Here is a 25,566-nt window from a genome sequence, read left to right on the forward strand (position 1 = left end):
AAAGGACGGAGACTTGGATGGCTCTGCTCGCCCCTCGCGAGGCGGACGCCACAGGCTCTGGCGTACCCAGCGCCGGCGACGCCACTACCACCCCACCACCTCGCCATGTTTCCCGTACCTCGCCTGCGACGCGCCCCGGACCGCCGCTCGCGTCCTCTGAAGTGCCGTTGGGACGCCACGTTTCGTCAGACCGGGGGTTTCCTTCCAGGATCTCCTCCTGCAAGACCTCCACGCCACTGCCGTTCCAGGTGCTTGTCTCTTCCCCTCACCGTCCTTGCCACTTTTGGATCACTCCTCCTTTCCACGCTTCCCATTTCATGAGAACTACATCACGTCGCTTCTCTCCTTCCACCTCACCGCCCCGCTGGAGCTAGTCCGCGCGCGTCTCGTTAGCTGCTCCGCCTTTTACGCTAAGGTCCCTAACCAGAATGTTGCTAACTTCATTGTCTTACGTGGTCGCCTGGAGTTCAATCGGTTGCGGTTCTGCCTTCATAGCACTGAGCTTAAAGCTTCTGCCATGGCGGTCGAGCTCAAGGAGGAAGATGGATTCAATGCGCCCCAACCACCTACCTCCCCTGCTGCAGTTATTTCTCATGGCGAGGGCGCGGCTCGAGAACTTTTTGCTGTTGGGGTACGCCTGCGCGTGGGCTCCTATCAAGGTCAGTTGGAGGAGAAAATCTTTCAATCAGATGTCGCTCCTGCCAGTGAGAAGGGGCTGCTCCCCAAACCCCAACCTACCTCCCCCGACGACAGCACACAATGGGCCCCGCAACAGGTCACGTCGCCATTCACCCCCTCCCATCCGCCACCGCCTAAACACTACCTCCAAGCTTTACTCTCCACCTCCAAACCACAACCACCCACGTCGCACCGCCCCGCTCCCATCCCGCTCGACCACCCGGGCTGCTTTCGATGCCTCGAACTTCACTACCAGGTGCGAGATTGCCGAGATCCCATCCGTTGTCGTCTGTGCCGTGGGAGCGGCCACCGCAGGCGCAATGCCTCTGCGCCGCTACCCCACCATCCCACTCCCTGCCTCTCGCGTTCCGGTGAACGCGATCCCCTTCGCCCGCCCCCTCCCCCCCCTCCCGCTCGTCGCCGCCACCCTCTGCCACACCAACGCCGCCGCCAACTCCCCTCAACTTGCCCCCCCTCACCACCTCCTTCGGCCCCCTAAACATGTTTTCCTCCTCTAGCTCTGCCCCGGGGATTGGTCGACAGCTGCCGCCACGCCCCTCTACCGCGATGGAGGATGAGGTCTACTTCTTGGGAGATCTCTTCCATGAGTCAGTGGACAAGGGCAAGGGCATCCTTGGTGAGCACTGCCGACACGATGTTGGCAAAATCCCGAAAGCGTGGGATATCAAGATGGTCAGCCACGCCTCTCCGGACCGCAGCACTACCTCCGGCAAGGAAGGTCTGGCGCGCTCACTGCGGTCATCACCCTCGCTGGTGCCGCGCTCGCCCATGCGCCCACATGACGGCGTGCCAGCAGCGCGGGCGCTGCAGCAACATGTGCCAAAGGAGATGCAACAGGAAGTCGAGCAGTATGAGGGTGAACTGGAGGACGATGTGGAGGAGGAGTCGGTGCAGAGCGACGACGACCTTGCTGATGGACTGGAGTACGTGGAGATCTGGGTTGTCGAAGGTGACTGGGACCGCGCTGCGCGGTATGCCGCAACCTGGAGCCGGTGAGAGTCGCAGCAAACCTAGCTCCGCTGATTCGTGCTGCCTTCCTCCTGTGGCACCGGATCTGCATTTCCAGTTGCTCCCTTCATCGCGCGGAGTGGCCCTTATGCACTTCGGCAACGAGGACGTGTGAGAGATGGCAATGGCAGTGCAACCGCTTCTGCACGAGGGGGCTCAAGTGAAGCTGGAGCGGGTGGAGGAGATGGACGACCGCTTCATCTGTGAGCCGAAGTGTAGAGAGATAGAATTGGGAAACACCACACATCCTAGGAGGGAGGGGGTGACCTTTCATATATATAGCCAAGAAGGCTTGGTGTACAAGTAAGCCAAGAAGGCTTGGTGTACAAGTAAAGAGTACAACACAATATGACTAGACATATATATCCTAACACCCGCCCGCAGTCGAAGCGGGAGCAAAGCGGATGCAAAGACTGGACCTAAAGTCAGTAAACAACTGTACAGGAAGTCCTTTTGTCATAATGTTCGCATACTGATGGGCTGATGGCACATGAAGGACCCGAACTTCACCAAGAGCCACTTTCACATGGACGAAGTGGATGTCGATCTCAATGTGCTTCGTGCGCCGGTGGTGGACAAGGTTGGCAGTCATGTAAAAATCACTAACATTGTCACAATATACCACAGTCACTGAAGCAAGAGGAATGTGAAGTTCCTGAAGAAGTTGCCGGAGCTAGTAACACTCAGCGACAACATGAGCAACAGCCCTGTATTCAGCTTCCGCACTGGAGCAAGAAACTGTGGTCTGGCGTTTGGAGGACCAAGACACCAGATTGTCGCCGAGATAGACACAATAGCCAGAAGTGGAGCGCTTAGAATTCGGACACCCAGCCCAGTCGGCGTTAGAATAGGCAATCAAACTATCAATGGGACCAATGCCATTGTGAAGACCAGCAGACAATGTTCCCTTCACATAGCGCAAGATACGCTTGACCAGCGCGAGGTGAGGCTCTCTAGGGTCGTGCATGAATAAGCAGACCTGCTGAACAGCATATGCCAGATCCGGGCGAGTCAACGTGAGATACTGAAGAGCACCAGCTAAGCTCCTATACTCCAAGGCATTTTTGACTGGAGCTCCATCCATAGCAAATAACTTGGCCTTCGAGTCCACTGGTGTCGCAATGGAGTGGCACTCAGCCATACCAGCCCGCTGTAGGAGATCCATAGCGTACTGTCGCTAAGACAAAACAGACCGTCGGAGGAGCGGACAACAAACATGCCAAGGAAGTGATGAAGGTCCCCAAGATCAGTCATGGCAAACTCCGAGTGAAGGTGCTCAATAATCCGCCTCAGAACATCCGTAGTCGAGGCAGTGAGAATGATGTCGTCGACATAGAGCAGCAGAAATGCAGTACTGGCGCCATCCTTGTATACAAACAGGGAGGAATCAGAGGTCGAAGAGACAAATCCCAATTGTCGAATATAGGTGGCAAAACGCTGGTACCAGGTACGTGGTGCTTGCTTCAAACTATATAAAGACTTCCGCAGAAGACAGACATGATCCGGTGCTGAAGGGTCAACAAATCCCGGAGGCTGCTAGCAGTAGGCAATCTCACTCAAGTGACCATGGAGGAAGGCATTCTTTACGTCCAACTGATGTATCGGCCATGCACGAGAGACATCAACACTCAGGACAGTGCGGATGGTCGCTGGCTTGACCACCAGGCTGAAAGTCTCGTCATAATCAATGTCATGCTGTTGAGAGAAACCACGGACAATCCAACGTGCCTTATGCCGAGCAAGGGTGCCATTCGAGTGGTACTTGTGCTTATAGATCCATTTTCCGGACACAACGTTAGCACCTGGAGGACGAGGGACTAATTGCCATGTGTCATTATCCATGAGGGCCTTATATTCCTCTACCATTGCTGCGCGCCAGTTGGGATCAACCAGCGCGCTCTGGTAGTTCGCAGGCAGCGGAGAAGCAGGCACGCCCTTCGCCAGAAGGTTCATTGGGTGAGTTTGGGTGAGAGACCATGTCATGGAGTGAGTGACCATCGGATCGGAACCGGGAAGCCAAGGCACAGGGACTCGAGCGCCAGGTAGCGGAGAAGGTGTCGGGGGAAGGGCCTGTCGATGGTGGCGCACGGGGGCATGAAGATGCCGTGTGTAGTGGGACGACAACGCGGGAACGAGGTCCTAGACCTGCGTAGGAAGGAGCCACCTGCCTATCTCGGCTGTGCTGGACGGGCTGAGTCCTGCAGGCGGCCCAGCACTGGTGGCGTCCTAGAATGGGCGCGACCGCTCAACGTTGGCTAGCAACAGAGCTATCGCATGGCCGGACGGGGGCACGAAGCCACGCCCGCCCGATCCAAGAAGAGATGACGGTGGTGGACCTGGCGGTGGTACGGAACCACTCCCGCCCGGTCCTGCTGAAGCTGACAGAGGATGCAGCAGCTCGACGTCAGAAGATGGAGCTGCAGCAGTAGGGCCAGATGGGGGCACGTGACCACACCCGCCCAAGCCAAAGGAGGTCGGTGTCGACGAAGAGGGCAGCCACTGAACATCCATAGTCACCGCAGGTGTGACTGTAAGGTTAGTATAGCAAGGCGCAGTATCCGCAACGTCATCGAGCGGGGAGTCAAATGAGGAGGAAGTGGGCGTTGGACCAATGGTCGCAAAGGGAAAGGAGGACTCATTGAAAATGACATGCCTAGAGATGATGATGCATCGGCTGGAGGGGTCAAGGCACCTGTACCCTTTATGGGAGGACGGGTAGCCGAGGAAAACACAGGCTGTGGATCATGGTGCTAGCTTATGAGCAGAGGTGGCCTACAGGTTAGGATAGCATAGACACCCAAAATCACGTATATGATCATAGGATGGTGGGTTGCCGTGAAGGTATGTGTAGGGGACCTCATTCTATACCGAGGAGGACAGGCGTCTGTTCAGAAGATACGTGGCCATGGCAAGAGCCTCAGCCAGTCTGAGGATGGCATGGATGCATGAAGGAGAAGGGTGCACACATAATTATTAAGAGTTCGAAGAACCCGTTCGGCCTTGCCGTTTTGTGGGGATGTGTAAGGACATGAGAGCTGCAACAAAATGCCACGTGAAGTTAAGAAAGTCACAATGGAGTTGTTGACAAACTATGTGCCGTTATCAGCCTAAAAGTACTTCACAGGAAGGTTGAATTGAGTGTGGGCGTAAGCAACAAAATTGCGCATGTGCTGATGCACCTCAGACTTCCGTCGGAGAGGAAAAGTCCAATAGAAATGAATATAGTCATCCAAAATCACCAAATAGTATGAATAACCTGAAATATTGGTAACAGGAGAGGTCCAAACATCACAATGAAGAAGCTCAAAGGGTGCAACAGTTTTAGAGACCGAGGCACTGAAAGGAAGACGTGCATGTTTGCCTAATTGACAAGAATGACAAAGAGACCAATCTAATTTATTACAAGAAATAAGGTTCTATTTAGTGAGGTCGACGAGGGCAGCTGGACCCGGATGACCAAGATGCTGATGCCATAGGGATGATGAAGCAGCAATGAGGGCGTGGTAGGTGGTGGTGGCTGCTGACGGCAGGGTGTAGAGGTCTCTGTCACTATTGCAACGAAGAATCACGTGCCGCGTCCGAAGGTCCTTAACAAAAAAACCTAAAGCGTCAAACTCGATGGAACAACGATTGTCGTGAGTGATAGCCCTAGGCAAATTTTACTGAGAACCAAGAACCGAACCGAAAAAGCCGAGAACCGAACCAAATTTACTGAGAACCGAAATCTCGGTTCCCTATTATGTTCTCATTTCCTAGGAACCGAACTTTGTTCGGTTAATTCCGTTCCTCCCCTCGGTTAACCGAACTAACCAAGGAACCGAGACCCAATAAGGCCCACTTCGACCCCGAGCCGAGCGTAACTGCGTCACCCTACATCACCCGTGCCGCCTCCCGGCTCCTCAGTCTCACCCCGTCACCCGCGTCGCCCCCTCCTGGCCGGCGTCGCCGCCTCCCTCCCTCCCTCCCAGCCGACGCTACCCCCTCCCATCACTCTCCCCACCACCTCCTGGCTCCTCACTTGCGCCGCCTCCCCAGCCGCGGCGCATCCCCGGTGGCCGGCACGTCCCCACCCGTGGCGCATCCCCAACGGCTGGCGAGTCCCCACCCGCAGCGCATCCCCCGCAGCGGCGGCCGACGCGTCCCTAGCCGACAGCTGCGGCGCATCCTCAGCCCTGCATCCTCCCGTGGCGCCCCCCTGCGACCTCCCATGGCACCGCATCCCCGCCCGAAGTCCGGTGCACCTTCCCGAGTCCCGGCATGGTGGCGCCCCCCTACACCCTCCCGCCGGCCCCCGCCATCTGCATCGCTGATTTTTTGGAAGCCGGAGTTGGTCGGTTAGTTCGGTTTGGAACCAGAACCGAACTGAACTAACCGAAACCACACTTCATCGGTACCGATTATTTGAAAGAACCGATCGGTACCAACTTTCCTGGGAACCGAAGTACCAAAGAATCGAGTAATCGGTTCGGTTCGTTTCGGTAATACCGAATTGCCATGGCTAGCAAGTGAATTGGCGAATAGAAAGTAAATTCTGAATTATAGAAGGAACGACAAGGACGTTGTTAAGCATGAAGCGAGATGTTGCGGTGTGTAAGATGGTGTGACCTCGAGACGTGACGGAAATACTAGAGCCATTGCTTACTATAATGGATGAATGAGAGGGCAGCAAACGTTTGAGAAGTATACCGTTGTTTGAAGACACGTGGGAGGAAGCCCCTGTGTCCATCACCCACCCAGGGGGAAGAGCCCTGCAGCTGCATCTGCTGAAGAGCGGTGATCAGGCCGGCCTGATCCCAAGACGGCATCGGGGAGGAGACCTGGTGTGGGGCGAAAGCTGTGTGAGCTTGGGGGAAGAACCGAGCAAACCATGGTTGCGCCAGTTCTGTTCACCATGCTACCCGCCCTAGCCTTGGCTAGTACCACCAGATGAGCCGCCAATGGTGCTAGACGAGCCGCCCCAGCCCTAGCCACCCTGCTGTCCGCCCATGGACTCATGCAAATCCACGGACTGGAAGGTGGGGTGTTGGAGGGCTAAGAGCGTTGTTGCTAACCGTTGTAGTTGCCTCGCTTCCCGCCCTTCTTGTTATGCTTCTGGCCATTATTGCACTGCTGCAGGAAGGGGCCATCGCCCTTACTGGAGGTCTGGCGACAGCCACCAGAACCGCAGGATGTCACCAGGGTAGTGGCCGCCGTGTTCTTTTATTCGTTGGCTAGCCACAACTCCTTCAGAACGAGCTGGTTGCGAGCGGTGGTGAAGGTCAGAACAGAAGACCCAACAATGTTGTCGGTGGTGTTGGAGTAGCACTTGTTGAGACCACAAAGCAAGTTGAGGACGAGGCTGGGCTCGGAGACGGGATGACCGATGTCATGGAGCGCATCGGCGGCTGTCTTCATCTTGTGGCAGTAGTCATTGATCGACAGGTCTCCCTGAGTCATCGAGTGGAACTCGTGGCTCAAGAAGATGGCGCGAGGAGCTTTGTTGGCTTGGAACAGATCCTCGATGGTGACCCAAAGCTGACAAGCGGTTTGGTCAGTACCATCCATGGTAAGGTCGAGGATGGCATCTGTCCATAAATCCAGCTGCGGATGCAGTAGTCCGCCTGTGCCCAGGCTGGATCAGTGGGTTGGGAAGTGACTGTCTCGACGATGTGCGACAGGAGACCGAATTTGCCGCAGACGGCGTGGAAGAAGGAGGAGCACTTGTTGTAGTTGGAGGCCTGCAGGTCGAGCGTCATGGGGACATAGGTCTTGATGGCCACCGTGGCAAAGGGGCTGACGAAGAGGGGACCAGCAGAGTCACCGAACGTGGCGCCTCCAGTCAGCGGCGAGGTAGCAGTCGTAGTCGAGGATTGGGTGGAGTTGATTGACATGGCTGTAGGGCCGTCGGTGCGTGCGCATTAGGAGTGACAGGCGCAGCAGAAGAAGACGAGCGCTAGCAGATGCAATCGGGAGGGGTGGGCACAGCCGAGGGAAAAACGGCGGCGCAGAGAAAGGAGGATCGTGCGCCTGGGAGAAGCAGCGGCGCGAGGTGGTGGGTGGCGCGCGGTCAGGGGATGACGGCACGAGGGAAAGGCGGCGCGAGAAAGAACTAGGTCTCGCGTGGGGGCAACGGAAAGTGGATGAATCGGGGGGGATTCCGAACTTGTGATACCACGTAGAGAGATAGAAATTGGAAACACCACACACCCTAGGAGGGAGGGGTGACCTTTCATATATATAGCCAAGAAGGCTTGGTGTACAAGTAGCTTGTTGTACAAGCCAACAAGGTTTGGTGTACAAGTAAGCCAAGAAGGCTTTTGGTGTACAATTAAGCTAAGGCCTTGTTTAGTTGCCCAACTTTGGAGTGTCAAAATTACTGTAGCAACATTGTAGTGTTTCGTTTGTATTTGTGAATTATTGTCCAAATATTGATTAATTAGGCTTAAAAGATTCGTCTCGCAAAGTACAACAAAACTGTGCAATTAGTTTTTGATTTCGTCTACATTCAGTACTCCATGCATGTACCGCAAGTTTAATGTGATGGGAAATCTTCTTTTTGCATAGTGCCAAAGTTGGAATTTTGGAGTGAACTAAACATGGCCTAAGAAGGGTTGGTGTATAAATAAAGAGTACAAAATATATATATATATATATATATATATATATATATATATATATATATATATATATATATATATATATATATATATATATATCCTAACACGGAGTGGCTCGCCCAGAGGTCGTTGTATGGAATTTCCCATAGGAGCACTGGGATGAAGACAAGGTGCGTGAGATTTTCAAATGCATTAGATCGACCCGCGGTGCAACCCTGGTTCAGATCGCTCTTGCTTGCGCTCTTTGATCGAGTTGTGCCACCCACACGTGCCGTACCGTGTTGGCGTGCATCCGCCTGGTGGGCGTGGGATCATCCTCAGGCAGAACGCGCTCACGTTCTAGCCCCCGCACTAAGCAGTTTAATGCGGATGGGCAATGAATTCTGTTCTTTGGGCCGCTGCCGCCACCGCCTGCTTACGGGCCTCCTCTTGCCTATGGGGGAGGCGGCCACCTCCCACCACCACCTCCGCGGTGCTGGACTGCCTCGCCGCCGCCGCAGCCGCTGCACCCAGGCGCTTTCTTTGGCTCTGCAATACTGTGCCATGGTTTCATCAACGGTTTCCCGCTGCCGCCGCTCCCTGCGCTGCCTCTCATTCTGCATATCCCTGTCACACCTATGCCAGCCCCGCGCTCATGCCGTGCCACGCCCGTGCTCCTGCTCACCTGGCACAAGGACGCCGATGCGCAGTCGCCACCTGCATCGCCACCCACTCCAGCCTGGCCGCCACTGCGCTCCGCTGCAACCCCGCCACCAGCTCCTAGTATGCGTCCGCAGCGTCGCCGTGCCACCCGGAACGCCACCAGGGGGGCACAGCTTGGGTCCAGGAACAGTGAGCGCCTTGTGGCAAAGGCAAGGGCATGTTTGTTGATGCCACGACAAAGGCCTCCCAGCTCAAAGCTCCGCAGAACAGCCTCGCACTCTGCTCAAAGCCAATTCAGCTGCACGTTGCCAGGAAGAAGCCTATTGCAGCGGCAGACCTGATGAAGCTGTCTGATGCAATTGGTCTGGGAGAATCCACTGCCAGAGCCCTTGACAGAATCCTGGCACTTGGAGGAGCTACTGCTCGCAAGCTTGGTCAGGCGCTTGAAGGTCGCCCATGATTGAACTCCTAGGTGATCACACGCGGATTGCTTTGATGTTGACAGTTAGCAATAGCGTGTTCCTCGTTAAGCGCCCCTCGTGGCTGGGCAACCGTAGTTTCTTTTATGTAATCTGGTGTTGTATCCCTGAACTTCTGGTTTGGCAGTTGGGTCGAACTTTTGCTTGTCGTAGTTGCGGGTGCTGTTGTTGGGGCGCTTCTCGCCATAACAGCCGCGCCGTCTGTCTGTTAGGTCGTGCCATCTTGTGCCGTCTGTGTCTCGCCTTAGTGAACTCGCTGGTTGTTTGTTACCTGGTGTCCGCTCCCTGCCATGCATGCTAACACGATTACCTCCTACTCGCTGCTCTCCTGGAACGTTCGTGGCTTGGGAGAGCACGACAAATGCAAGACGGTGCGCGACTCCCTCCTGTCGTCTCGTCCTGACATCGCTGACTTCGCTTACTACGTTCTTCTCCTCCAACGCCTCGGACGCCACCTTCGCGGTGACGAACGTTTACGCTCCGGCCGACCACCGCGACTCGCTAGCTTTTCTTGAGGACCTTAATACCTCCATGAGCATCGCGTTCCCCAACTCCTCGCTTCGCTCTCTCCCAAAACCCACATCTGATCACACCCCCATTGCCTTGACCCTCTCCACGTCCATTCCTAAACCAAACCTCTTCCGGTTTGAAAACGGTTGGCTCAAGCACCGAGACTTCCTCCCGGCGGTGCTCCGGTGGCCGCGGCCCTGCGGCGGCCCTGGTTGGCTCGCACGATGCCAAAACGCAAGCCCTTACCGCTCACCTCAAGACACTACTGGGGAACGTAACGTCAACTAACGATGATGGCGTTTGATGTAGCTGCTCTATACTCCGGCTCCGCAACGGTGGACGCGGCGTCACTGCTGAAGCGGAGGCGCGCAGCGGTTCGCTCTATGAATCGCAACAGTTCGCCGGGCCCGATATATGAAAATTTCATATACGCTCTGGAGTCGATTCAATGCTGCAATCAACGGAAGCTGCCCACTCTAGTCCTCAAGCTCGACTTCGCCAAGGCGTTCGACTCTGTTGATTGGACTAGTCTGGCCATGATCATGGAAGCCTGGGGTTTCCCGCCACAATGGTGCACCTGGACATTCTAAGCACATCGAAGTTGGTAGTGCTTGTGAACGGCACGGCACGCCAGGGGCGTGGTTCGGGTGCAAGCGTGGTCTACGGCAACGCGATCCACTGTCGCCGTATCCGGTATCTGTTCCTGCTGGTTGCCGATGTTCTTCAGCAATTGGTCAGGCAGACAGCCGGGATCAGGCACCCTGCTGCCCCGGAACTCCACTGCCCAGTCCTGCAGTATGCCGACGACCCACTCATCCTCGTCAGGGCGGATCCAAATGACCTGTCTCGCCTCAAGCAGGTGCTGGATTCTTTCTCGGCTCAAGCTCAAGCTGTCTGCTTTCGCACCCCTGATCAGCAAGACAGACAAGTATCTTGGAGGGTGGCAGGCTTCTCTACTCAACCCAATGGGATAGCCAGCTTGTTTATGCCATTTCTGTTCTTCTGCTCCCCCAAGGGACCCTTGATGCACTGGACCGGCGCTGGAGAGCCTTCCTGTGGTCCGGAGAAGATCAGGTGCATGGCTCTCAGTGCGTGATCGCGTGGGTGCAGAACAAGTGTTTGTTACTAAAGCTCCTGCATCGGCTCCAAAACGCTGGTGATTCGGCATGGGCGCGCTGGGTGCGGGCGAGAATCAACATGGTCAGCATGGGCGGAGAAATTGCTGGGCCTCACTGGCGTGATCTGGAATCCCTGCTCCCCCTGTATCGAGCGGTCACCTTCTGTGAAGTTCATAACGGGGAAAGCACAAGTTTCTGGGAAGATCGGTGGCTCTCAGCCGGCCGCTTGCGAGATGTGTTCCCTCTACTGCACAGCCACGCCCTGGACAAGGACGTCTGTGTCCCAGGTCATTGGGGACGGGATTGGACAGCACCTTGTGGCGCAGCTCACGCATGGAGGAAGAGCAGAGCTTGATTGCTTGGTCAGGTGTCTCTGGACGACAGTGAGAACCGCCGCTCCTCAACTTCGGCTGAGAAAGATAACTCCCTGCGCGCAGGGCCTGTCTACAGATCGATCATGACGGCGGTGGGTGATCCAAGCTGTGCCTTCACTGATTTTATTTGGAACAAGCGCGCGCCGCCGCGCATGCAATTCTTTGCCTGGCTGCTCATCCAAGAGCGGATCCAATGCCGGGCCAACCTGCTTAAGAAGAATGTGGTGAATGGAGCGCAGTGCGAGCTGTGCCAACACGCCAATGAATATTGCAACCACATCATGTTCCGGTGCCCTTTCGCCGCTCAAGTGTGGACGTCGCTCCGCGTGTACACAAGTGGCTCTCAGGTGGCTATGCTTTAGACTGTTCCTCATCCGGCAACAGTCCCAAGCAAGCACTATGACAGTTTCCTGCTACTCATCTGTTGGCGTCTGTGGAAGCATCGCAATGACGTCGTCTTCAACGGAGCACCTCCCTCCTTTCAGCGTTTCCGTGTGGATTGCAAGCAGGATGCGCAGCTGTGGCGCGAGCGCCGGTGGCAGATCGCCTGGTTGCTGATGCATGGTGTCAAGCGTTTGCCAATATGTAGAACATCAACATATCCAATGTTCGGCCATTCCTCCGTTATAAGGCTTTTACCACAGCAATTTGATGCTTTACAACACTAAGTCACAGCCACAACCAGTTCACCCACCTTAAACATCGCACAACCACAGCAACAATTTAACGGTGTACAAGTACAACCCCACTATGTTACTTACAGAACAGGCACAAACATTCTATGGCCACAACCTTTCATGTTCCTCTTGTACAGAACAAAACAAGTTTATTGGGGTTTCCCACAGCGACCCGATATATCAGCTCTTCGCCTACTACCTTCACAAACATACACTGGAGCCATCACCTGACAATGGTGACTGTTGGCTCTCCATCCAGTAAGCAGCGCATCCATATCTGCGCACATAATTTCACTAGAGTAAGAAAATATACATTTTCAGCAAAGTGGTTTCCTGTTAATGGAAGGGCGAAACAGAGAGAGAAAAGAGAGCGTCTTTCACCTTGCAAAAGATTCGGCGAAGCCTTCCTCTACCAATGATGATTTGCTTGACACTGACATGGTCAAATGTATGAAACTAAATGTTCTTGAGCTATCCACACTCCTCTATCTAGCCTCAAAGGTTTATCATATACTCATTCTTGTCGCTAATCACAGTAAAATCAGCTGGGTTCCTGTTAGTCTGACAGATATCCTTCCTCACGAGCTTATCCAGCGGTGTCTTCCCAGTGCCACCAGCCCAAGGTTGAGATACACCATACCTTGGCAATGGATGTTCTGGATTAGCAGCAGAGGTACCAGAACCCAATTGCAGGGCATTCCATCCCGCTGAGAACATTCCTGAGCTCAAGGTCTCATAGTTTCCTGTTCTGTTCATATCAAATGATGTTGTCCCTTTAGACACACCTAGTCTGTGCCCAGACTGTGTTCCACAGCTCTCAGACCAGTTTGCAATGTCCTGCTGCAGCAACGAACCAAGCACACCAACTCGAGGATGAGGACGCAAGGGTCTGTGCAAATTTTTCTCCACCTGATGCCGTGCCAAGTCTTGCAGTGTCAGCGGAACCTTTTCAGTTAGGTGACTTCCATGTGATGTGCTGGGTGATGCATTGTAGTGATTATGCTGCGCATACTGTGAACTGAGATTTTGTGTTCTGAGTTCTATCTGGCGCCTGTTAGCTCTTTGATAGTTTGTGAAGCCTTGTGAGGTTGATGAATCCATCAGTCTCAGGAGATGTGTTGCAGGCATAGGCTCCTTTGGGTAAAGGCCCGAGTGTCCAGCAATTCTGTGATCATACGGCCTACCAACCTCCATGGTTAATGATGTGCTTGGAGCACTTCTCGGCTGGACCTGGTTAACTGCTTCCTTTGTGTACTGGTCTACAGCTGCAAGTACTGGCTGATGAGTTGCATAGTCATTAGAAGCTCCATAAGCAGGAATGGGAGTTGAATCAACTTCTCGAATTCTATTTCTGAATTGAAAACCATATGTTGATGTCGGTGAATTCCTTGAAGCTGTCTTGAAAGAATCCCACATTAACTTCTTTTCCCCCTTCTTGCTCCAGCTCTGAGTGGGTACTTCAGCAATATGTTGATGATGTGAAAATATTGGTGAGGTACACGCAATGGTGACTTCTTCATCCCTGCAGATATCTGTCTGTTGTTCCTGGGTACACTCCAAAATGTCAGGCATACGTAGCTCTGGAGGGTACACATTGAAAGACCCTGTGATGGGCAATGCATGAACCTGTAACGAATTCTGCATATGCAATTCCGGACGGTGACTGTTGGGAATCTCCGTGCTGGATGCTGCATGACACTGTGATGACTTCTGCCTATGTAAATCCTGCAGAAGCACATTGGCAGCCTCTGTGCTGGATGATGCACGACCCTGTAAAGATTTCTGCTTACTTTCTGATGCCAAAGACTTCTGGAAATTAGTGTCAAGCACCGTTGATGCATCAGTGGGACCATACTTGTCAGCAATTTCAGCACAATCAACTGCAGCTATCTTGGGTAGAGTAGAATCAGTATCAGTCATGAGCTGTCTCTCATGCTGATTTCTGGCAAGAAGTTCAACAATGTCCATGGGGATGTCATCTATCACAGTTTGTTTCTCATGCACCTCCAGCCTGCGTTTCTTCTTATTCTTGGTTATATTCTGCTTGTGAAGACCAGACACATTCTGGATCTTACCCTTACCCAGAGAAACCTGTGACAATGAATAAAACAAATGTGAATATATTTCATAATATCCGCAAATCCAGATCAGGGTATAAGAGGCACAGTATTTGCAGAGCAGCAGGATAAATTTTTGGTGTGGATTTTCCATTGCTTGCACCATTGTAAAATATATCATACTAGTTTATATAGAAAGTGCGTGCTATTTGGAATTCACTACTTTACTCAGTAGCCATCACAAACTAGCTATCTGTGTGCACGTCAATGGAAATTGTGTTGCCACACAAATTCCAGTGGCATAGACACAAATAGTTAGTTCAAATAGCACACGAGCAAAGTGGCGTAGGCACAGATGTCACAAAATAATTCCAGTGGTGTACACACAAATAGTATGGATGGCATGCTAGCAAAGTGGTATACACACAAATGCCACAAAAATGAAGGGAAAAAAATCCTATACTGGACAAAGTTTGCCTATTCAGGTCAGCAAAACTAGGTAAAGCAGGTAAACAAATGTAATAATCTATTTACAATTATGTAGGAATTCTGAAGAATTTTTTCTTCCTTCTGATAAATTTCAATTCATTATTTACACACAATATATGCCTTAAAATTTGAGAACAAATCATGAAGTCAAAAATATATCTGAAAGCAAGAAATCATTCTTGATCATACCTTTGCAAGACATCTCTGCACAGTGCCTTCAGATTCCACTTGACACAAATCATCTGTCCTGAGCATGCTTCTCTTTATAGTACTGTTCTCAGTGTTCTTGTCACAGGAAATGGCAGGTGAAAGTACTTTCCTCTTTAGCAAAATCGGTGATTTCCCGTTTGACAAAAACCTCCGTTTCAATTTCTCTGATTCATTTCGGCACAGGTCATCTGCCTTCTGCATATTTTGCTCCATGTTCTTATTCTGTGTGTTTTCACTCCTATGCTTGGCACTGGTAGTAGATAGCACATTTTCCTGACCCAGATCCCCAACTGACGGTATAGAATCATGGCACATGTCACTGGAAGCAGGTATATCTGGATTAGAGTTGGAAACAGCAGAAGAACCAAAATTCTTGTGTCCTGAGTCCCTTTTCTCTGTTCTAACTTTCTTATGAGTTTTTTTCAGCCAGTTCATAAGAGAAGATCCATCATCAACATTTTCTAATCCTCTGAGTTCTGCCTTGTTTTTTACCACTGTTGATTGGATTTCACACACTTTCTGATTGCTAACAGGAGTGTCATTATCCTTTCCAGCCTCAAGTGTCATTTTGCTTTTATCACTCTCACAGATATCACCAGTTTTTGCATGGTCAGCTTCAGTGTCATCTGCAGAACTCTCTGTCTTTGTGTTTATGATTTCAGATATTAGCCTTGTCTTTTTTGGCTTTCTCTGAGAAAATTTGAGATCTGAAATATCAGCCAAGTCAGTGGATTTGCTCTTTTTCTTCTTACCATCAGATCCAACATTTCTTTTAGGAGCTGCTCTTCGTGGACCCTGGTTGCGGACTTGGTTGCTTTTCTGCCCAGAGCTGCTCTTAGAACCTTTGTGACCAGATATTGGTTCATGAACACTGGACTCATTGCGGTCAACATCTGGAACATCTTGAACTGTTCTGTTTTCATCTTCAGTTGGCACTTCACACGGTTTCGGACTGCATGGAATCTGTGTGCCATTTCCTTCTTTGCTTGATATCATCTGAGGATCATCAGGCAAATCAGTAATATCCATAGAGACATCATTCAAGATATCTTCCTGTACAACAAGATTATTGGGGGAGCCCTGCAAATCTGAGGATATACCATCATATTAGCTTATTGTATACAAATAAAAGTAAATAGTAGTTGAGAATTCACTGAGCTCAGCCATACCTTTTGTGTCTGGAATACTTTTTTCGACGAATGTGTCTGGAACATTATTTTCAGCGGATGTGGCTGGAACATTCGCTGCAGTAACTGCTTTGTTGTCAGAAGGAGAACTGCATTTCGAGTTGCATTCCTGGACACTCTTTGAAACATTTGATTGATCAGCATCATTCCCTTGAGATGATTGTCTTGTGCAAGAAAACAGTCTTCTGGAACCAACACTATAAGGCAAAGTCCGAATAATTGAAATGGAACAATCATCATTAGTTCCATCCTGCTGCATAGGAACAGTTTCAGATGTAGTTCTGTGACCTGAATTTTTCACTCTGTCCAAGCAATTTGAGCAATTCCATCGTTGATACTTTGCCACCAAAAGTGGGGACGAGTTGTTATTGTGTTCATCATATTGTTGCTGGTTACAGAATATCCGTAGAGAGCACAGTTTTGGATCCTTCTTCTGATGCAGAGCAACATACCCCCTGCCAAAAGTATAAATCATTAATAAGACTCACAATATATGCATAAGAGAATTTTCCCACAAACCAAACATGCATGTGTCCTCTCATTTTGTGAGTGTCTAATACATAAAGAAAGAAACATTTGCATTCATTTCTAATTAGCTGGTATTAAACTGAACAGAGGACTATAATACTAAAATGATCAAATATAATGCCAGACATGTGCAGCACTGTCAACTAAAGCAACATTTTACAGTCTTTGTTCAAACCTCTGAAGAAATCTCAAACTAACAAGTGAACAATATGCTGCTGCATTCAGTAACTTGAATCAAATCAAAGGAAAACCAGCACTCCAAGTAAACATACTGTGTTGCTAATCTTAACCAAAAAAGCTTTTTAAAAAAGCTAGCATGGCAGTACTAACAACTTAGGGCTAACCCTATTTATGCTTTACATCTGTGGGTTCGACCTACATCAATTTGATAAGGAGCATTAGAGTTAAATCCAGTTGGGAAAACTCTCCAAGTGAGAAAAAAAGAAGGCAGATCTCTAAATCATGCTCATTCAACGACAGATGCAAGACTGAACACCTTAAAATTCTCACAAAAATCACTTTTGTGTGTGTGCACAGTGTGTGTGTGTGTGTGTGTGTGTGGCTGTGCATAGTGAAGACACAATATATATAGCAAATGAAGATAGACACAAAGAAAATCAAAACAAATAGCATAAATAATGTGCATTCGAATCAATGGATCTGCTGACACATCAAACCAAATGTACCTATGGATATTGATCAGTGTGTCACAATGTCTACTTGTGATGATGTGTGTGCTTGCACAAATAATAGATGACTGTAGAAGAAGAATATTATGCTTATGCAGAAATATGATTAACCTTGTATGCCCGGCCACAAAACAGTGCTATACTGCTAGAGATGCATGGAACAGTCAATATGAAATAAATGCAGGCATCAGAATATAGAAAAGATTACCTCATGGAGAAATGGTCACACTCGAGCTCTGCTGGTCTGCCATCAGGTTCAGCCACTGTAGATAGAAGCCTTGGTTCCTCCATTGCTTCAGTTCCATGAGTCTGAGCAGCAGTTTCCATTGCTACAACTTTGTCACGTCAGTCCTGTGATGTTGGAACAAAACGAAGCGCCTCACACATCCCTGCACAAACAGCAAGCATTGCATGACCTGTCATACATATCTTGGTTCATCGAGACTGCAGAAAGATATAGCTGATACAAAAAGGTACAGACTGTAAGCAGTCCAACATAAACAACAGACCGCATATGTATCTTCGTTCATGGAATATAGCGCAGCATAACAAACCATTTATATACATGCTAACAAAGGAAAGAAATGAATACAACCTAGTTCTCAGATTAATTCATTCCCAGACTGTAACACTAAACAGGCAAAGTTAATTAGCCAGTAAGGCAGAGACAGATAAACATGAATGATTAACTTCCATGCATGACTATGCAAACAAAACTGCCCTCGCCGTATTAACTCTGACATGGCAGCCCACTCCCATCTGCAAGAATCGACGCAAGGCCCGCATTTTTCGCGACATGAAATATAGGCAGCCACGGCTTCCATGCAGGCGCAGTAAGCTACGACTCGGGTCCCAAGAGGGGACCCACATACAGGCACAGCTGGCCCCTGGCAAAGCCGAAGCCCCCACACGAAGCAAAGCGAGCGACTGACCGAGCAAGCAAGGGAAACAGTAGCACAGCGACGGCACGGACCCCGAAGCTTGGGCAGGGAACGCACCACTGATCGGACCTAACGAGCGCGTCGCGAGATCCATGAAATGATGGCTGCCGAACCTGACGAAAGTTGCAACCTTTTTCTCCGCCGGATCAGTGGATAGGCGAAAGAGGAGCAGATCTCCGTCGCAAGAACAACTCGCTGGACCACCCACCAAACCCCCATGCGCGCATAGGAAGAACAGATCTTTCTCCGCGGCATCGATAACCCGGAACAGACGAGCGTAATCGACCGGAGCAGAGGTAAAACTGGAGCGAGAAAAGGGGGATTTTTTTTTTCTCATCGGAGTAACCGCAACTAGTACTGGTACCTACTGGACTGCAGCCGAGGAAACCGATGCGATTTGGTACGAGAAAGGTCCACCAAGATTTGGGGGCGAAACCACGGAAAATCCGCCGAGAAAAAAAAAACCCAAACAGATCGAGGAAACGGGAGCAGGCAGATCAAATCAAACCAAACCTGGAAGGGGAAAACGAAAGCAAGCGAAGAAAAGGACAGCAATCACCGCTGCGACGTACCCGATGTTGCACGGCAGAAGGCGTCGCGACCGCCGGCGACCAGATCGCGGCGAGGACGGGGCGGACGAGGCGGCTCCCGGTCGACGCGGCGGCGGCTGCGGCCGGAATTTTGGGGGTGGGGAGAGGGGAAAGGCGCAAGCTTTAGGGTTTTCTGGGGGCGAGAGAGGGAGACAGGGAGGAGGGGGGGGAGAGAGAAGGGATGAGGCAGAAAAAGAAATGCGGGAGGTGGGAAGGTAATCAACTGCGGAGGGCTGCTGTGTGGACATGGATGTTTCTGCCCTCGGGAGATGTGCGGCCGGCGCCCACGCCGCCACGTCAGCGGCTGCGCATGCCGCAGGGTTGAGAGAAAATCACGGGTTATCTCCTGTGATCAAATGTGCCAAGAGGATTTTTTACATATACATATGATACATCGCGGATTTTTTACATATACATATGACACGTCGCGCATCCTGACCATTTATTTTCGAACCAACGGTTAGATGAATCGGGGGTAGGTGGGAGAATCGGGGGTAGGTGGGAGAATCAACGGTTAGATAAATATTAAATAAGAGAAATAAACGGTTTAGATACGTAACACGGTCAGAAGCGAACTAGATCTGGCCTGTTACTTTGAGAATAATAGTTTTATATGGCAATGATCCATTTTACTAGGATTATTCTAGCGAGCGAGCCTTTCTTCCCAACTCAGGTAAGTATTTCAAATCATAGATGATATAGACTCCAATCTCGGTCGATGGAAGTTTTTCAAGCAACCATATATATCTCTTTCTATATCTCAAATTTTGTTAAACGTAACCTAATAAGTTATGCTTTTAAATAATATGTTAATTTATGAAAAATTCCGTCATAAATTTGAAATAGTTTGAATTCAGGGCATGACCGAGATTATCACATGATCATATGAGTTGGTGAAATAGACACGATCTTTTAAAACATAGGAAATTCATTAAGATGTATTATGCACTGCGGTGCTGGATACAAATCAAGTAATATCACGCAAGCTTTAATGTATATGATCCAGATATGGTCATCAAATAGCTATTGTACCATATTGACAGCGCGGTTTCTTATCTGGACACGCCTAACAAACAACTTTTATACAACATTGATTGTGTGGTTTCCATACGGATACAATTGGAAAATTAGTTGTTGTACCACATCAATAACGTAGTTTGTTATCTGGACACAGCTGACAGACAATTGTTATACAACATCAACCGCGAGGTTTCTTATCTTTGCACTACTAGCAAACAACTTCTATACCACATCAACGATTTGATGTGCTTTATTATCTAGACACAACTGGCAAACAACTATCATACCACATCGACCGTGATTTCTTATCATATACACCGCTGACAAACAACTGTTATATGACATAGACCGTGTCATTCTTATCTAGACACAACTAGCGAACAACTGTCATACTGCATCGACCGTGTGATTTCTTATCTGGACACTACTACCAAATAGTTGCTATACCACATCAACAATGTATTACTTATCTAGACACAACTGTCAAACAACTGCAATACCACATTGAGTGTGTGGTTTCTTATCTGGACAATGTTGGCAAATAATTGTTATACAACATCAACTGCATGGTTTCTTATCCGGACAGCTAGAAATTAGCTGTGATACCCAGGAACTTGTGGTTCCCATGAAACATTGGTTATCCATTTCTAAGAGCTAATATATGCCACTCCCTAATCATATATATAGGGTTGAATCTAGACCAAAATGTATAGTTGTACACTAGAAAGTCATATGGTTCACCCACTCGACTCCAACTAGCTAGCTGACTACACACTCAGGCAGAAAGGGAAGTTTTTCAACCATCTCTTGCCGTGTCTTATTGTGTTAAGTTTTAGTTTTAGGCAATATGTTAATCCATGCTATTTCCACCCTAAATTTGAAATCGTTTGAATCCAAGGCATACATAGGTATTTATCAATATGATCATATATGAGTTGGTGAAGTGGTCACTAGTTTTTTAACTACGGCAAATTCTTAAAAAGATGTATGATGCAATGAGCCGTTGGATCCAAACCAAGTGGCATTATGGAAGTTTTGTGGTTTATTATCAGGACACATGCAATTGTTCTACCACGACAACCTAAATCTGAATTCACTTGAAGGGCATACACATGTATTTATCATGTGATCATATATTGGTGAAACAATCACTATTTCAAAATTTCTTTCCTCATGCACCAATATCAAAATCAAAGGTGTGAATTATTTACCTTGGTATCCTCGGAAGGAAAAGAAAAGGGAAAGGAAAAAAATACCTGTCCAGAAAAGTTCTAAAATCACATCATGTCAAGGTTCCTAGTACCACCACGACGGCAGAACCACCCACCTGGGCGCACGCAATCGTATGTGGAGGCACACGCGATATGACAGGAAATGAGAGCGCAGAGAATCTGGGAGCAGAAATGGGTGGGGGAGAGGCGCATCAGATGCCACACCACCCAATCCATCCTCCATCCATCCACACCCATCGCACTATCTTTTCTTTACTCCACCCACGCAGGCAGCGGCGGCAGGCACGCCCACACGCCACACATGACCCTACGCCACGCTACGCAGACCAAAAGGAAACCCTAACCCTAACCCTAACCGCTAACCACAGGTGGGTTAACCCAACGCAACCAAGGCTAACCAGAGGGGTGGGGCCGGCAATTGAAAGTGCCGTGCGCTGTGGGGCTTTGGAGCATTCAAAGGAGACGGGGCTGTGTCAAGCAAAAGGACAAAATAATGGTGGTGGTTTGCTGCTCTGCTGTGATAGCTTTACGTTTTTTTTCTATGGTTTTGCAAGGCGCACACCAACAATGCACCAAGGATATGTATACTAGCAACATGCAACACAGCATTAATTAACAGAAGCCAAAAAAAAACCCAGCAAAAAATATTACCAGATGCTAAAAGAAAGAAATAATTAGCAATGGAAAAAAATGGCCATATTTTATTTTTCCATCCACCAAAATTTCAAAATGGTTTCACAATGATTCGGAAATACCAAAATAGCAAGGGTTAAAATATTTCCATCTTGGTAGATCTATTTGGTGGGGATTTACATGAATCAAGCAGGTTCAAGGGATTTATATATCGTCATGCAAAATTGGGGGGATCATGTTCCGTCGATGATGGATTATGCAATTAGTTGGCAGCAATGGTTTCTAGATCTAGGCTTGATCTTGCAAATAAATTTTCATAAAGAATTCAAATGATTTCGTATCATCTGAAATATAGGTTTGAGGTGTGGATTCGCCTAAATCTTGCGGCTTTATTGAGGAGGTAGGCTAGCTGGCTTAGCGCTGGATAAGTTTCGGTTCCTGCTACCATGAAGTAGTTGGCAATGACAGGTAGCGATAGGCAGGATACTATACATGGGGAGAACAAGACATAGGGCCGTACTAGATTTAAATAAAAAAGATGGTCTAGAGGAGCCCAATGGTTGAAAATGGAAGGATGAAGCATGTCGATGGATTTTTGTTAGCGCTGGTGAGAAGCAATGCATCAAATGATGTGGGTGGTAGTGGTGTTGGAAGAGAGGTACAGTAAAAAGAAGGTAGTTGGAACAGAGAAGGAAAGGACTAGGATTAAAAAGGATATGAGTTGCTGTAGACCGCTGGATTTAAATAGTTGATATACACAAATTCGGATTAGGCACAACTAAAGGATTAGACACAAACAAACAAGTTTATATGGAAGGACTAATAAGTGGTGATGGAAGCTAATTTAACAATGAAAGAACGAACATCATCTTAACTAAAAAAAGTAAGTTATCTCTTTTTGTAAAATATATATGCGAGAAATGGTTAACAACACTATGCTACCAAAAGAATCTCAAACTATTTGATCAATAGTTTCATTCGACTTGTCCTCAGTTTTAGAACTTTATGTGCATTGTTTTTTTTACCAGCTAAATCAAAATATTGTGCACTCCTAAACAAATTGTTTTCACTCCTACCCCATGTATCCCTTGTCGCACATACAGCTTATATCCTAGTTTTTTCCCCCTTATCTCAGGCTTCCATGAACGCATCTGGTTTCCCCACTGGCCACTAGCGTGGTGTGGGTGGATCCATCCATGACACAACTATTCCAAGCAAGGTATATTTTGAACAAAGGCCCTTTTCTGTTTCGAAACTTGCCTTTCTACTTTATTTCATCTTTACCCTTTTTGGCTTAGCTAGTTGATGCATACATACTCTCTGCTCAGGGCCATCGTAGCCATTTTTAGGGGGATCATCCAAAACGGATTTCATTAATCAATAGTGTTATGATAAAACATGCATGCTAGGAATGCAATTATGCATATGTGTTTTATGATTGTTTTTAACATGCTGCAACATATACTTGCTAGGTTTTCTCACAAGTACTATAGTTGTTGAAACCCCCTTGCCGGTTCGCATTTCAAAGCCTGGTGATAGAGTCTGGGGCCGTCTCCCTCGGTGGTGGAGGTTTTTTTTCAACATATGTATACTTGCTTTTACATTACATTTTCACAATAGGTTAAAATATACTTCCTTTTGTACTAGTGATGCGAGAACATATAGATGTGTAATATGTTCTCCCTCGGTTCTAAATTGTTAGAGGTTTTAGTTTTGTCTCAAGTTAAATTTCTGTAGTTTTAACCATATTGTAGAAAATGCACCAACATCTACAACCTAAAATTAGTTTTATTAAATATACCATAAATATGTCTTGATAGTGCATTTATTAGGTGTTAATATAGTGCATTTAATGTTGTAGATGTTGCATTGGCGTATTAATTAGTGCAATTAATATAGCATAAATCTATAGATATTAATATAAGTATTTGAACAAGATAGGTCGTATATATAGATAAAAAGGAACGAGCCAATAATATATATTGACTAGAATCATTTTGCAATACCGCGCATACATCTTTCTCGCGCTATCGCTACGTCAACGTGTTGATCGATAATATACTAGCTAGCTATAAAGCACAAGCTGCCAAGTCGTGTCATCATATTGATGATATCTTGTATACCGGCTATAAAGTACTATACTTACTGGTATACGTATAGCCCCACCGGAGCTGGATGACATTAATTCATGCTACTTTTTGCTACTCATGTTTTTCGAGGACTTGTGTTTAGGTGCCATGCATGTCTCCTCGGTGGAAAACCTAAGCTAGGAATCAATTTACTGCTACGTCCCATCGATGAGATCATGAGACTGTGGAAAAATAAAATAGGGTTCTCAGATCTCATTAGCTGGAGTTATTCGTGGATCCAAATATTAGTGTCAAGCCAAAAAAAGAAATATAGAAAGATTTACATATGCAATTATTTATTTTTTTCCTAGCTAGGTCGTCAGTGCTAGTGCTAGGCAGCAAATAAAGGATGACAAAATAAATGCCAGGGATACCATGTTTTGAGAGAGAGCGGGAAAAAAAAAGAAAGACGGGTTATCGGATCTTGATCCTATGGCCAGAGCTGCCAGCAAGAATTGGCTAATAATTTAGAGTCCACGGGACAAGTTGTAGGAAAGCATAGTGATTTGACGTCATGATATGAACTAATATGGTCAAGGGCGGTATCATGGGGTACGCACACGCTTAATCATCTATGCAGGCTATGCAATTAAGCGCGCGAATCATCAAATTAAGTACCCTCCGTTCCAAATTACTATTCGTTTTGGTATTTCTAGATACGGCGTAGCTTTTCCTATGCATCTAGATATATATATTATGTCCAGATATATAACAAAAGCTATTTACTTAGAAAAGATAAAACGAATAGAAATTTAGGAAGGAGGGAGGGAGTAGCAAATAAACGCTATATCTGCAGCCGGCCGGCAGCCGCACGACGACGTCTCTGCTCTGAGCGAGGCAGCAGGTGATGGGTATTGGTTTTTGTTTGGTCCATGGCCAGGCATGCAGAGAGTGTGTGTGTTCACTTTTCAGTCTGTGTACTTGACATGGGAATCTAGCCAATAGATGTCAGGGAAGAAAAGTGAACATGATCGAGTACATCGATCGGTTCTCATGCAGTATAGCCAAGCTTTCCGAGAGAAAAAAAATGTAGTATAGCCAAAAGAATACACACGCATGTATAGCAGATGCTAACAATGAAGCTTGTGTCGTCGAGTATAAAGTATATATAACTAGTGTATGAAATATCGCTGTAATATTCTCATCTTGTCAAAAATATATTATAAGCGGCCTTTTAGTTTTATTACCGGAGCGTAATTAAGTAATTAACCACAATGTTAATTTTGTTATTGCCGAGTCAATTTGAGGATTCTTTAACTTGTGCAAAACTGGAATATATCATATGCTACTAGCTATACATGATCGAACGGATGAGATGAAAAACTTGTTAGCTAGTTGCAGGTTCATACCGATGGATGATCGGATTTTATCTTACACGCATTGTAATCTATATACACTGCATGGATGTTCGCATGTATGACACAGATTCGATCCATGTTGCATCTGATAAGTACTAAATCTGATCTCCGACCGATAGCAAATAAACTGGAAATTTGGAGTCAGGCACATAGGGAATGAATATCAGTGTTTTAAATAGCAGGCTAAGGCAAATAGCGTTCGACCTCAAAAATAGCTAATAGCTGGTTAAATGAAGCTATAGCGGCAAATAGCAGCTAAATTGTACATAGGAGCAAATAGCGGTACCCTCCTCAATCAGCTATAGTGGAAGGTAGCAGAGGCTATAGCCGGCTATTTAAAACATTGATGAATATGCTAGCTGTGAGAATTAAACCACAAGAAATCAGGGAGGAAAAAAAA

At 48.0% G+C, this 25,566-nt stretch overlaps 1 protein-coding gene and 1 pseudogene across 1 annotated transcript; both read right to left on the reverse strand.

Moving 5' to 3' along the window:
• Nucleotides 1–6,858: 6,858 nt before the first annotated feature.
• On the reverse strand, nucleotides 6,859–7,577 carry LOC140223018 (uncharacterized; annotated as a pseudogene).
• A 4,448-nt stretch (nucleotides 7,578–12,025) lies between these two features.
• On the reverse strand, nucleotides 12,026–18,961 carry LOC117857826 (uncharacterized). The gene is made up of 6 exons (XM_034740699.2): nucleotides 18,777–18,961; nucleotides 17,472–17,652; nucleotides 16,029–16,501; nucleotides 14,839–15,947; nucleotides 12,485–14,194; nucleotides 12,026–12,380 (listed from the first exon to the last, which is right to left on the reverse strand). Exons 2-5 carry the CDS (start codon nucleotides 17,588–17,590, stop codon nucleotides 12,599–12,601), a joined length of 3,297 nt encoding a protein of 1,098 aa, XP_034596590.1. The 5' UTR covers nucleotides 17,591–17,652; nucleotides 18,777–18,961; the 3' UTR covers nucleotides 12,026–12,380; nucleotides 12,485–12,598.
• Between the last annotated feature and the right edge of the window lie 6,605 nt (nucleotides 18,962–25,566).

The sequence above is a fragment of the Setaria viridis genome, chromosome 5 (assembly GCF_005286985.2).
Source record: "Setaria viridis chromosome 5, Setaria_viridis_v4.0, whole genome shotgun sequence".
Lineage (NCBI taxonomy): Eukaryota > Viridiplantae > Streptophyta > Magnoliopsida > Poales > Poaceae > Setaria > Setaria viridis.